This window comes from Cloeon dipterum, chromosome 4, assembly GCF_949628265.1.
Source record: "Cloeon dipterum chromosome 4, ieCloDipt1.1, whole genome shotgun sequence".
In the NCBI taxonomy this organism is placed as follows: Eukaryota; Metazoa; Arthropoda; class Insecta; order Ephemeroptera; family Baetidae; genus Cloeon; species Cloeon dipterum.
Window position 1 is genome coordinate 3,415,025 of NC_088789.1, and position 12,842 is coordinate 3,427,866.

General features: G+C 39.1%; 3 protein-coding genes across 4 annotated transcripts in view; 2 read left to right on the forward strand and 1 right to left on the reverse strand.

Moving 5' to 3' along the window:
* Nucleotides 1-39: 39 nt before the first annotated feature.
* Nucleotides 40-3,977, forward strand: LOC135941933 (CUE domain-containing protein 2). Of its 2 annotated transcripts, none has more exons than XM_065487745.1 (7): nt 40-200; nt 403-569; nt 632-849; nt 908-1,101; nt 1,157-1,330; nt 2,160-2,285; nt 2,354-3,977. In XM_065487745.1, exons 2-7 carry the CDS (start codon nt 484-486, stop codon nt 2,504-2,506), a joined length of 951 nt encoding a protein of 316 aa, XP_065343817.1. In that variant the 5' UTR covers nt 40-200; nt 403-483; the 3' UTR covers nt 2,507-3,977. The 2 variants fall into 2 exon arrangements, with proteins under 2 accessions (XP_065343817.1, XP_065343818.1); XM_065487746.1 differs by having other exon boundaries at nt 43-200; nt 389-569.
* Ir68a (Ionotropic receptor 68a) lies at nt 3,826-7,598 on the reverse strand. The gene is made up of 8 exons (XM_065488362.1): nt 7,356-7,598; nt 6,750-7,048; nt 6,037-6,350; nt 5,823-5,992; nt 5,315-5,631; nt 4,587-4,871; nt 4,350-4,525; nt 3,826-4,287 (listed from the first exon to the last, which is right to left on the reverse strand). The coding sequence occupies exons 1-8, from the start codon at nt 7,455-7,457 to the stop codon at nt 3,971-3,973; spliced, it is 1,980 nt and encodes a 659-aa protein (XP_065344434.1). The 5' UTR covers nt 7,458-7,598; the 3' UTR covers nt 3,826-3,970.
* Nucleotides 7,599-9,648: 2,050 nt separating this feature from the next.
* Nucleotides 9,649-12,842, forward strand: part of emp (epithelial membrane protein) — a 28,639-nt gene continuing 25,445 nt past the window's right edge. The window contains exon 1 of the mRNA XM_065488612.1: nt 9,649-9,771. Within this exon, the coding sequence (XP_065344684.1) occupies nt 9,750-9,771 (22 nt within the window). The 5' untranslated portion in view covers nt 9,649-9,749. The remainder of the gene's footprint in view (nt 9,772-12,842) is intronic.

The following is a 12,842-nucleotide window of genomic DNA, read 5'->3' on the forward strand; positions in this document are numbered from 1 at the left end:
CAGGAAAGTTTCTCAGTGTCATCTTTTATTTGGTTGGTTGCAATTGGAAACAGCAACAAAAGTTTTGACGGAGGTGTCCATTTGTTTTCATTGCTCGTTCCTAGGTCCCTGGTCCATTTTGCAAAACACATCGCACTCTACCCTGGCCAAAATTGCGAAATTTTTGACCGATTCGTCACTGGAAACCAATATTTGGCTAGGTATTGAGAATAAATCACAACTTGTAGTCAAGAGTTTTTTGCACCATTCCGACAATTTCTCTGACGTGAAGACCGTGCAATCAATCTTTCTGGCCTAAAGCACAAATTTCAGTCTACTCTCTCTCACTAACTAAATGCCAGTCTATCACAGGAAACCGTCAGTTATGGGTCAGCTGAATTGATGGTAGTGTTTGTTTTGCAGCGGAGGCATTCAGTACATACATAGACGTGTCCAGGGTAGTGCGGGGAACACACATCCAGCTTCTTCCTTGGGGCGGTGGAAATGACTAGTTTCGCAGAGCAGGAAGGTTTGATCAAAGAATCACTTTTCACGTTCCTCAGAAGCTTTATTCCTAGTGCTCAACTCAGGTGAGCGTCAATATTTGCCATTTATAAATTAAAAATGATGGGAATAAAATTTAACCCTCCAGCTCTATCGACGAAATCGTTCTGAGCTACGTTGTCAGCATCTTGGAAGAAGTTGCCGAAGACTTTGAAGATGGATCTGCCACGGAGGACACGTTTGACGTGGACGCCTTCTGTGAGATGATGACAGCTCACTTTCCTGAATTCTCAAGGATTGAGCCTGGCGCAGTGTGCACCTGGATATTTGATCTGGCCAACAACCTGAACCGCATCAAAAGATCCAGTGAGTAGATTAATAATGCGATTCCAAGCGTGCCGACTAATTCACAAAAATCGCTCAGATTCCTCAAGGGCCCACAATTTAGATGTTCCCATACTGCCTCTCATAAGCTCAAGCACAAGTGATAGCAGGGGCAGCTCTCAGTCCTCAGATGTTGGTTGTGATAAGGAACCGCAACATGTCAAGAGGGTCCACCACTCCTCAGAAACCAGCGAAGGGTCCTCAGACAGCGGAGACTACCTCCCGACCCAAGAGGTAAAAGCTCATCTTCCACTTGAGACTGAGTTGGCTAAAAAGTGGTGTTTCCCAGGAGCAAGCATATATTGATGCTCAACTTCAGCTATTGATGGAAATGTTCCCGACGGTCTGCAACCTGGAGGTTCGCCACTGTTTAGCGATTGCAGGCGGAGAGGTGGAGCAAGCAGCACAACTTGTCTTGCACAGGCAAGAAGCTGGGGAAAGTCTGACGGCATCTTCAGTACAGGTTTGTGAATACTAAGGCTCACATTTGAAAAAAATATTTAAAAAAGGCTTAATTTTGTTGCTCAACATATAGACAGATTGGAGAAATGAAGTCCTTTGTTTGATGGATAAATTATAATTTAAAATTTTAAAGGTCAATAATTTTAGAACTGATGGAAGAGATTGCTTGCTGTTAGAGTTCGGCTGTCATATTTCAAAATGACTGTTTTTGTGAGTTTGCAAAAATTAAAAAGAAAATTACCTCAAATAATAATGTGAAACTAGATTTCTGATTCCCATTTTCTATATTATCTAGTAATTTTAACCACAGGATTGACCAGGATTTTTTAATTTAGAATTCACAAACACCCAAGCAAATTAAGGAAAAATTCCCCTCTATCGGTTTTGCCAAAGGGGTCTCAAATAGCTGTGCTGCTGCTGCACCGCGCCAGCTGCCAGCTGGGTCATGTGGGCAGCCACCAAGTACCGGTCAAAAAATCTAATAATGCCAGAGAAAAAATTAATCTCTGGTCTTTCAGTACGTTGAGCTCTTTCAAACTTCACTTGTTAAAAATGTTCAACCGGCAAAAATGCTCACCTCAACCTTACGCGCTGAGACCTCTAGTTTTAGTTGATTTTAAGTCCTTTCATCTCTGGAGAGTTTACAAATCAATAATTGATATGTCTAACCAAAATAGTAAAAACCAGTTCATAAATTTACTTTTGCCAACTCGATTAATTACTATTCTTGTTCAACTGATGTAAAGTCAGTTTTTTAGTGTGCCCCATAGAGTAAAAACAAGCATTGCCATTATCATTGTGCTTTATATCAATTTGAAAATATATTCCAGACTGCAACCGGGAAGAACAAGCCAAAAGTGGATGACCAAGAACTTAAGGAAAGAATTATTGCGAGGTATTCATACATCGACCAGGCCGAAGCGAGCAGGGAACACAGACCAGTTGCCCCCAAACAAGTAGGTCTCCATCGTCCGCGTGAAAAGAAAAGATTAGATTTCAACGCGACGCCCCCTTTTGTTTCCAGGAACCAAAGAAGATGATTCGGTATCGGGACAACAAGATCGTGAGTCTTAAAGGGGAGCGGTTCACAGAGGTGAAAAAAGACGACGATGAGCAGCAGGTCAGTAAAAAGACATTTGTCAACCTGAAGCCGGCCAAGCAGTACCGGTTTCATTGATGGGAGGGCTCGGGCCCTTGAAATATATCGCGCGAACCGATTCCGGCGGGAATATCATTGTGTGTGCAAAAAGATCTTTTCCGAGGCGAGCAAGGCGTGGAAGGGCAAACAAAAAGATCTTGGCTTGGAAATGAAGACCTCTGTATTGTAAATATTCGTTAAAAGCTTAGAGCTTTCAGTGATGAATCAATTGATGTAGTTGTCACAGATTAGAAGAGTGTACACTAACAGTCTAATTGGTACCGTAACTAACTAGTTCATTCAGACAATTAGCGATTCGCCAGTTCTGGACCTGACCATGTACTTTTGCACCTCAGCATTTTTTTGTTATTCAAGTGAATCTTATTTTAAGACTGAGGCACTTCAAGTAAGTTAGAAAAAATGATTGTGTTAAGCTTTTTCGTCGGCACTCTATACAAATATGCAGCGAATGCCAAACTGAGATTTCAGTTACACTTGCATTTAAATTCTTTACATTAAAGTGTGTGCTTGTGTCGTAGTTTAAGTGATCTATCTAAGCCGAGGCAGTTGTGAAAATCTCATTAATGTAGCGAAAAGGAACTGATGGAGAATCTCTGTTCATTATTTGTAGATTCCTTCCCCAAGGTGGAATCTCAAATTTCGTGTAAAAATATTTTCATTAATGATTTGAAAAAATGGTTAAGTTGAGGAACGAACTCTCCATCTCGAACGCTGTTCCTGGGTTCATCGAGAACTGTTTCGTGCGTGCAGACGTTTTTACCAATTCAATTCCACCGTTATTCAACGTTAATTATAGATGTGATGGTCTCTTGTGTGTGTTAAGATTGGCATTTAACTATGTAAGGTAAGGAAATAGACTCTGCTGATCACAAGCCACCAAGGTTCACTTGTGTATACCACACAACTTTTGATGTAGTAACTGTTCGACTTTAATTTTTAATTAAGAAGGGAAAGCATTTTCTTCTTTCTTAACTGAAAAGTCAATCAATACAAACTTTTCTCAAAATAGGGTATTTTAACTGAAAAATCGTTCTTTGCTTCAGAAGCAAGCGGAAAGAAATCTTAAAATATTTGTTTTGTCCCAATTCGTTCTGTTAACTAGGGAAAATCAGAGATAGAGCCTTTTCTCTTTAAATTTTTATTTACACTCTGATTTTCATCATTCCTTTGATTATATTATGGGACGGAAGCTGATATTTCTTTTCTAAAAAGTCATTTTTGCCAATCAGAGAATTAGTACATTTATTAATATGTCCTGGAAAGGAGTACCTTGCTTCTTTAGTAGAGGCGACTTTTAGTAGTATTGTACCGAGTCAGTCATTAATCAAACTCACATGGATTCTCTTGTTTCACATACTAATCTCTACAAGAAAATCAATCTCTGTATTTCTTCAACAATTTATCTCCAAACGAACATGTGATAATCCCTTTGTAGCTAAGGCAACAACAATAATTAAAATACTCTAAAAATAAAGAAAATTATCACGCATTAATTTTTCTTTTCTTCGCCCTCGCAAAGATGATTTCGCTGACGAAAGCGATAAACGAAATGCACAATCCGCAACCGAGAGCTGCAAAGATGCTGATCATCTTGGGCAAGTCCACCACTGCCTGTTGCGCTCCAGTCGATGGCACACTTTTGTACTCGCTCTCCTGCAGCCACTTTGTGACCAATCCATTCTCCACTGCCCGCTTAACGATTTTGTCCACTTGAGGCGTGAGGGCCGAATTCCGTGCTAAGCCTATCGACACCGGCAGTGAAATGACGCACTCCTCGTTCACGTGCACGCTATATTTACCTTCAAACAAGTGTAAATTATGAGTTACCAGGGCTTCGAGAGTAATTTCATTGTGGTATTACCGACTTCCATTTTTTCAGAGAGTGTCTTTAGGCTGTTGAGCAAATAGACGTTTCCGAAAAATGCCACTTTTCCCAATTTAATCAGACTGACAATTTCAGCCGGGTCCATCAGCACCGTTTCCATTCGTTCTGCAACAATGGCTCCGCTTTTATCCGAGGATGAATTGAAAATTTCTCTGTAGGAGACAGAATTTTTTATATCATTCTCGTTGAAAGAGGAGAGAGAAAAACACTGACGCTGCAAAGTTGTCATAAGTGATGAGCCGCAAATACTTTGTCTCGGCTAACTTGTCGACGGTGTCTATCGCGATCCTGGGCGGCGGCTTGGCCAACTGCGACGCGAAACTGGCCCTGTACGAGACGGAGAGCAGCAAACAGTGCAGCCAGAAGCTGCAGAAAAGCAGCCGTAGCGGCCACCCTTGAGGTGCCCTGGGCAAGGGCACCATCAACTGCATACTCAGGGTAGAGAGTACACTTGGAAGCAGTAGCCTCAACTCGTCGCCGCGCTCCTTTTTCTGCAACCTGCAAGACACTAATTATGGAAAACTAGTTAGCATTCTGAGGGTGAAATTACATTTTTGGCATTTTTGAGACAAAACTATCTATAATTTTGTCAAGTAAAACGGGCGTTGCATTGCATTTTTTAGAGGTCTCAGCCGCGAGACTTAAGGCGGAGGCTGGCGGGACCGGCTTAGCCGAATTTTTCGCCTGGTGGCGGCGGCTTGTGGCTGGCGCGGCTGACAGTATTTTAAACGTAAAGTGCTGAAAGGAAGACAATTTTTTCTCCTATCGGCTGGCTGAGACCTCTACTATTAGTACCAAAAGTAGGACACATAAAATGTTTTTTATGAACAAAATAAAATAAATTAACTTAAAACAATTACATGAAAATTAATTTATTATGTTTTTATTTCAAAACCTGATGCTTGTAAAATATGCTAAGGCCAAGTGCACAATTGATTGACCTGGCTGTCAGGTGCATTGAGAGCCACCCGAACACGAGCGCCAGAGCTGCAGCCGCCCATAAGTCGCGGTCAAATGGCAAGAGCAGCGCCCGCCACGACACGTCGCCGATCAGCTCCGGGGTGATGAAGGTGTAGCAGTATGTAGCGTACGGGGCACTCAGGTCGGTGCTCTTTTCAGTCGAGGACACGTATGCGAAGTTTCCCAGAGCGACATCTGTGTACCCTGAGGTCAGGGCAGCGATTGCGCCTGAGCTCATGTTGGATATTTCCACCAGAAGAGGCGAAAAATTCAGTGTCTTGCTCATCAGACCCAGGATCTGAATAAAAAATGTGGTTTTACTCGTTTCAAAATAAATTCCTAAATTAAAAAAGGATGGTTTTGTATGTTTACTCATTTCTGGCGCAAAATTCAATTCAAGGTTTTTATGGTTTTAAATTTGCTATGTAGACACAACAAATTTTAATTCCTTTTCCAGATGAAATTAATTTATTTATTAAACAAACTAACCCCAATTTCGACACCCTGCAAATTTCCTCCGCTTTTCTGCTCTGCTTTGATCACCGCCGGTGACAATTCAAAATATACCGCTCTCAGGATCTGCCCGTCCAGATTTTTATTTTTAACAAAAAACAAGTCCCTCTTCTTGCCGTAGTACCTTCCAGGGCACCTGCACGTTCATGCGGGGGCAAAGAACATAATTAACGCATTAATCAGTGTCTAGGTAGGTGCACACGCAAAAATAGAAAAGCGCACGACCATGTGGCGATCGGCGGCGACAGCCAGGTCTCAGGGTGATCAGGGTCTACAGGTACTGGAAAGGATACCGTGCTCAGTTCAAAGCACTTCTGCACGCTTGCATCAGGTATTGCTGCACTTCTGTTTTGCGCTAAGCCGTCCCGTCGTTTTGGTTTTGTCGACAAGTCCCGCAGAAAAATAACGTTGAGAAAGCGTCGCCAGAAATTGTGCATTTTTGGATAGAAGAGTCGAACGTCAAAGGGCAGAATCAACCGGGCTTTAGATTTGATAAGTCGTTTCCTAGAAATTCATTGGTCGTGAAATGCAATATTTATTGTGAACCATGTATATAACTTCTGTAATGTTTTACCCCAGCATATACACGACAATTTATTGAAACAATTATAAATCCGGGGACAAAAAAATTAGTTCGGATATTTCATTTTTTGGTAGAAGCATAGCATGATTTATAAATTTTAACAAATGTAAGTTTAGGCAAGCATTTTTATTTTATTAGACTATAACATCATTTATTCTATATGATACCTATATTAATACCAAGTAGATGAAAATGAGAGTAAACAAAAAACAAATAGTTAATAATCATCAGTCATAATTTTCAAATTGCCAATTATATATAAAATGAAATATTTTTTTCAATAAATTGAACTATTATCTGATTGGAAAGAAAGATGTAACCTGTCAGAGATTCGCAGTGCTCTTGCGAGTTTCTGCTCATTTCGGAAGAAAAGTGCAATCATGCCACAATCGGCTGCTGTGACCTTTTTCAGCGCAGCAAATATGGTGGAATTCCTTAGAGACTTATGCTCGAATTGGATGTCGTCCAGAATGAGCGGGGCGTCCTCATTTAATTTGGCCGCAGAAAATCGATTTGAATAGTAGGGGTCTGTCATAAGGGATACACATCTCATCGGCCGCCTCTGGTGGTGCAAGGATATCAATTGGGTCAGCAAGGAGCCGAGCGGCTGGCCTTCGTTCTGGGGAAAATTGTTGCACAGGAACTGAGTTAGCTGAACGTAATTAACTAAATCGTAATTGATGTAGTGCCACTAGCTAGAGATTAAACAGTTCATTAGGCCCTGAAAAAACTGAGCTGATTGTGAGTGCAAGAGTCAAAACATTTTAAACTTATAATTAATGGTGCAAAGGTTCTGAATACTTTCAGAATAAATTAAAGCGCACTTTCTCCAGTTCTATCGCAATCCAATTGTAATTTAGTGTGTACCATTCCTTTCAAGCTATATTTTAAAGAAATTTAAAAAAAATGACAACGGCGAACCTCACCTGCTCATAGAAGCTCCATTTGTTGGCTGTGACGAAGCCGATGGGAATAATTGCTGCAAAAAGCAGTAAAATCATGCTTCGATCCTCTCTGTTTGCATGCATCTAGGTAACTGCGGAACTAATTCAATCTGCACGAACCTCGGACATTCAATTTGCATTTAGTAGCGCTATCGACCAAGAAAATAGTTAAAATTGTATGGGTATCAGAAGTAACTTTGTTAAACTTGAGAGTTTTAAGATCAATTTTTCGAGACAATGATGAAATTGAGTTGGTTTGGCAATATCCTGCACTCAATATAAATCTCTGCTGCGTAACTGGAGCGATTTTTTTACATTTTGTGTTCATGAAAAGCACTCACATAAGTGATGGGGCTCAAGGCCGAAAAAAAATCTAGATTTTTGAGCGGTTAAAAACTGGTTGGTCTCACTACTCACTCATTCCTGGCTCACACTGAAGCGACTCCTTTTTTGAAAGCAGTTTTGCAGTTTGCAATATATAGTCTTAAAAATAGAACTCAAGGACTGATGAGCAAGAGCTGACCATCTGATAAAAGGAGCAATATAATTAAACCGTCCATTTTTGTGTTTTCTTTTTGAAGTTTTACTGCTGTGTTGTTTTTACTGTTTATGGCTTTTAGCAAGGACGAACAAACGAGATTTAAATATTATGATGAAAAGTGTACTCATTAAATTAATAAAATATAAAAATGGCAAACAGCACTGCTCATTACATCAAAATTTCAAACTACGCATTGTGCTGTTATTAATTTTTACTTTTTTGAACATATAATTTTAAAATGAACCTTTGAGTTTTATTAAAAAAATATCTTGAATGATGATTTTCATACATTTTTGTTTTTATCACCAAGTTCAATCGATTATTTAACATTTTTGCTTTTTTTTAGAAAATCATATTTATTGGAAAAAAACATTACAAGTCCAGCCAATTCAGGACGAATTGACGGCTGGTGCACGTTCAGCTGCTGCATCGCAGCAGCTATTTAACAAAATAAAAGTGCAAAAAATTTTGTATTTACAAAATAGTGAGCTTCTTATTATAAAAGATATTTTACAAAAGTTGTACCAGACTAATAATGAGATAAATTAAATTTTACGCTCCGCGTTATAGTTCTAGATGAGAAAATTATAGTCTTGATATATATGCAGTTTCAATTACTTATGACTTATGTTGCCCTTTTTCATCTCTCACACTCTCAATATAAAACGAGAAAAAACACTTGCATTCAGCCTGTGACCTTGCGACGTGAGTGCGTGTGTTCTTGGAGTTGCTCATGGAGATGATAATTTCTTCCAGCGCAAAGAGCAAACCTGCAAAGCTGGAACCTTGGTATGGAATAAGCGTGGTCGCATCATTTTTAATTTCACTGCCATTGCCGTCACCTTTCCTGTTCCGACGACATGCCAATTTCTCAAGATTACATCGTATACATCAATAAATAATATAATTATGAATTTTGAGAAAACAGAAGCCCTTAATTGCCATAAAAAGGTAAGAGGGGGGAATTAGAAACAATTTACAAAAAATAATTGTATATTTTTCTCAGATATGTCGATTGACTTCAAAGCCAAAATAATTAAACACTTACCAATTTGAAACACCCACATTCATTCAAAGTGATCAGATATTTTATTTATTCTAGAATTAAATGTTGTGAACATAATATTGTCTTTGATTTTATGAAAAACGTCAAAACTGTGTCAACTTGAATGTTATTATTTTAGTGTTGTGCACCTAGCGCATTTAATTAAATTTTATTTATTCAAAATATTATTTGCATTGAAAATCTGTTATTGAAAAACATTTCCTCGCGCCAATAATGCAGACTTTCGATACACACCGATTTGAATAACATGTTTAGGATCAAAAATATTATGCCATCATTTCAAATGAAAATTTTAGTTTGAAAAAGAGAAATTTATAAAATCGTGCAGACGAAGTTCTCCTAAAAATTCAATCTGCTCGTTCTACTTATGAATTCCCTCCTTTTTTTCTCTCTACTCGATAAGAAATCTCGAAGGCAGAGAGCGAAGAGAACAGGCTCGAAGTGGCGACTCATATGTATACCGAAAGTGAAAAGAGAAGAAGAAAAGGCTAAAATATATGCAACTGGACCACGCGGTTTGTAATCTTTACCGCGCCGAAGAGTTTTCGGCAAATGTGATAACACCCATCGCAAGCTCTCACACATATGTATTTTTGACGTATGTGTTTGTGTGTAGTGTGTGTCATAAGCACGGCTGGTTGCCTTTGGGTCTCCCCTCCTGGCGCTCTCGGCCCGTCGGTAGACCTGAGGCCGTCCAAGCAAGGCAGTCAGGGTTTCGCTCTTGGAGTTCGAGTTGGTGTGCTGCTGCTGTTGCTACTGCCGGCCCATCATGAAGAGGACAACTAAAAGTGGTGAGTCGAAGAAAGATTTGTGGCACACTTTTTGCTCGCCGCGCGACACATGATGAATTGCTAATTGGCACCTTCCTCTTATTTGCGTTCGTTTTTATGCACTTCAGTTCTAAACACGACTGACTGTGCGAGAAGATGAGAACAGTATACTTTTTTTGTTTCCAAGTTGCGTTTCGTGGGTTGCCTCAAATTTCAAGACGAGTGATGAGAAATAAATAATTCGTTTTGCATATATACATATTTTCTAGTTTAGATCTAATTAGTTGGAATTTTGTGTGCATTTTGTATTGAAATACATCACGCGTCACGGAAGATTTGATTTAATAATGGAAAATTCTTCATTAAAATGCTGAGAGCACAATTTTAATTTTAAATCGAAAGCATTAATTCATTTCTGCACCATAAAAACTCATCAATAAAGCATATTGTCAATTCATCGATTAGCAAACTAATCTAAAAAAGTGGCAATGCAATCGCTCTAAAAGCCCACATCATCGTTCAAGTCACTGTCACGAAAGAAATTCATTTCTGCTGCGAAAATTCGATCTGAAAATGATGGAGCCGGCGGTGTGATCTGCTTTCCGTGCGCTCGAGAAATTCACACACATATGAATACGAAGAATGAAAACTTTATCATTGTTGCCGGAGCAAACTTTCTGCAATTCTCGCAGCAACTCTGCACGAAATGTCGTGTGGTTTTGCTCTTGATGAAGGCGTCAAAAAGAGAGTGATTGCGACAGGCATTAACCTCGACGAAATATGGCACGCAAGCCTCTCAAGAGCATCATGCGTCTTGATGTGACAAAATAGAATACTTGATGAAAACGTGTCAATGTGAAAAGCAAATAATAATTGCCAAAGTCATATCAAAGGACACAAAAATTCATCTCGACAAAAGGACATTTCTTTATTTATGACCTCCCACACGAGTTAAATTATATTTTCATTTATTTCTTAGAAGTATTACTTGACTGATGGCACAGTCAAACAGTTTTTTGCTCAGCATGTAATTTATTGAAACATTAAAACAATTATTGACTCCATAAATCAAACAATTTAAACATATAAACTAAAAAATGCTGTGCCAACCCTGATGAGATTGTGCGTTCTTTTGAGAACTACAAATTAGAATACGCAATTTGCGGCTAAAATTATTACCGAAAAATGCTTTCTATGAAATATAGGCGCAACAGCGTGTTTCAAAAGTGCCTCGAGCGTTTGCAAAAGAAACGAAGGCCTTGCGGCGATCGGTGTGTTTTTACGGGAGCGTGTGATGTCCGTCGACAGGGCTTTCCTCTCTGATAAATCTGAGCATATTCGCACGATCTGTGCATTCGGTTTCTTCTCGCTCCACTTTTGCCGGTTGAAAAGGAGGCAAATCGAGCGAACGCCGCTGCTCGTTTTAATAATAATCGCGCACCTTAAAACAGACAGACACACGCATACTTCAATATTATATTATTGTTTCCGCGATATCAGCGCGTAATAATTGGAGTACTCTCTCCGCGGCAGCTTTATTTCCAAACGGCTCTGACCGCAAAAACTCTCAGCGATAAGTCGGTGCAATTATATCCACAAAAATCAACAATGTCCGCTGCTGAGGTAGAAATCCAGTTGTTGGGAAACACACTCTGCTTGTCGATAATTTTTCCCTACATAATAAAATTATCGGCTATCTGTCGATTTTTGAAGAAGGAGAGTTGCACGTGTGCGGCCACACCGCGCACTCTTGTCAAAATTAGAGCCTCCGCTCTCGGTTATCAACTAAAAAATCATCTAGATAGAAAGTTGCGAAGCGGATGAGGATGATGGTGGCGTGCCAGTGTGTAAATCTCGCACATTTCTTGTTTGCCGATGTTTGTTTGGCAACGTCGTGTTTCCTTTCCTGTCTGCGGCACTTGTTGCAAACTGATGCATTATCAGTACTCTCATTGTGTATGCGTTTTATTGGCATTTGCAATTAGATGCGATTTTACCAGAAACCTATAGTTCTTGTAGAAAGCTAGCTTTTCTAAGATGATGATTAAAAACGAATGATGATTGAAACAAAAATTATACTTTGGTTTTTTCAGTCAGCAGCTTTAATGGTATGACTATATTTAGTTTGTATTGTCAACTATTTCGCTAGCCTTTGAAACATTATTTTAAACATTGCTAATTAAATGCTTTACTAATTAAGTTTAATTAAAAAGTAAAATCAAAATTAAATGTTTATGTTTCCTCGTATGCGTTAATTTTTTAACATCCAGAATTTATTATAATTATTGCTTTTTATTTCTTTAGTTTTTTCGAATCTGTTACATGGTATATTTTTAAGCATCTTCAAAGCTGTGATTGATTGTTGAAGATATATCATTAAATAGTTCTAGCTATATAGCAGGGTATCAAATAAATAAAATTTACTTAGGAGCCAATTAACAATACGTTCAGGGTGCAAAAAGGACCCAGAGGCGAACTCAGGTTGTATTTGTATCCAATTAATATGAACCAACTTGCCACCTTATGAAATATTATTATTTATATTTCTCAACTTCAAATTGATTTGCTACACAAAAATTGGTCATAAACATCCGCGCTTCAGATAATTTAATTGCCTGACATAATTAATTCATCGCATTTTGGTGGAAGCGAGAAAATGATTAAGATGAAGGCTTCGAAATGTGGTCATGGATCGCCCAATTTGTAGGTTACGGCTGTTAATAATGGGCTGCCAAGGTTGCCAAACAAAGGTGCAGAACTATTTTCTATAGATGGGCAAGCACTAGTCAAAGAAATAGCCAAACAAGCCGGCTCTGCGGTGATGTGTGAAAATCAATTTTTTCCTTGGCTTTTGCCGCATGCACTTTGTTGACATTTCCAATTTCGCCTCGCGGTGACATAGTGAGCGAGCTGAAGCCATGCGTTCGCGGCGTTGAGGTCAAAGGACTTGCCGAAAAATATCCCACGACCTCAAATTGACAACGCTCAATAATGCAATTTATTCTGTCGATGGCACAAGTATACTTGCATATTTTAATTTGGTCTAGGTGCGTGATATGAAAGGTTCAAACATGTTTCAATAGCCTTGGTCA

Bases quoted from the DNA above. Each gene is read 5' to 3' on its own strand.
- LOC135941933 (XM_065487745.1), top strand. From the start codon at position 484: ATGACTAGTTTCGCAGAGCAGGAAGGTTTGATCAAAGAATCACTTTTC. The intron at 570-631 runs GTGAGCGTCAAT...TTAACCCTCCAG, and splicing joins ATTCCTAGTGCTCAACTCAG to CTCTATCGACGAAATCGTTC. The intron at 1,331-2,159 runs GTTTGTGAATAC...AATATATTCCAG, and splicing joins TGACGGCATCTTCAGTACAG to ACTGCAACCGGGAAGAACAA.
- Ir68a (XM_065488362.1), bottom strand. From the start codon at position 7,457: ATGCATGCAAACAGAGAGGATCGAAGCATGATTTTACTGCTTTTTGCA. The intron at 5,632-5,822 runs GTTAGTTTGTTT...TTTTTTATTCAG, and splicing joins TGCAGGGTGTCGAAATTGGG to ATCCTGGGTCTGATGAGCAA. The intron at 4,872-5,314 runs GTCAATCAATTG...AGTGTCTTGCAG, and splicing joins TCAATGCACCTGACAGCCAG to GTTGCAGAAAAAGGAGCGCG.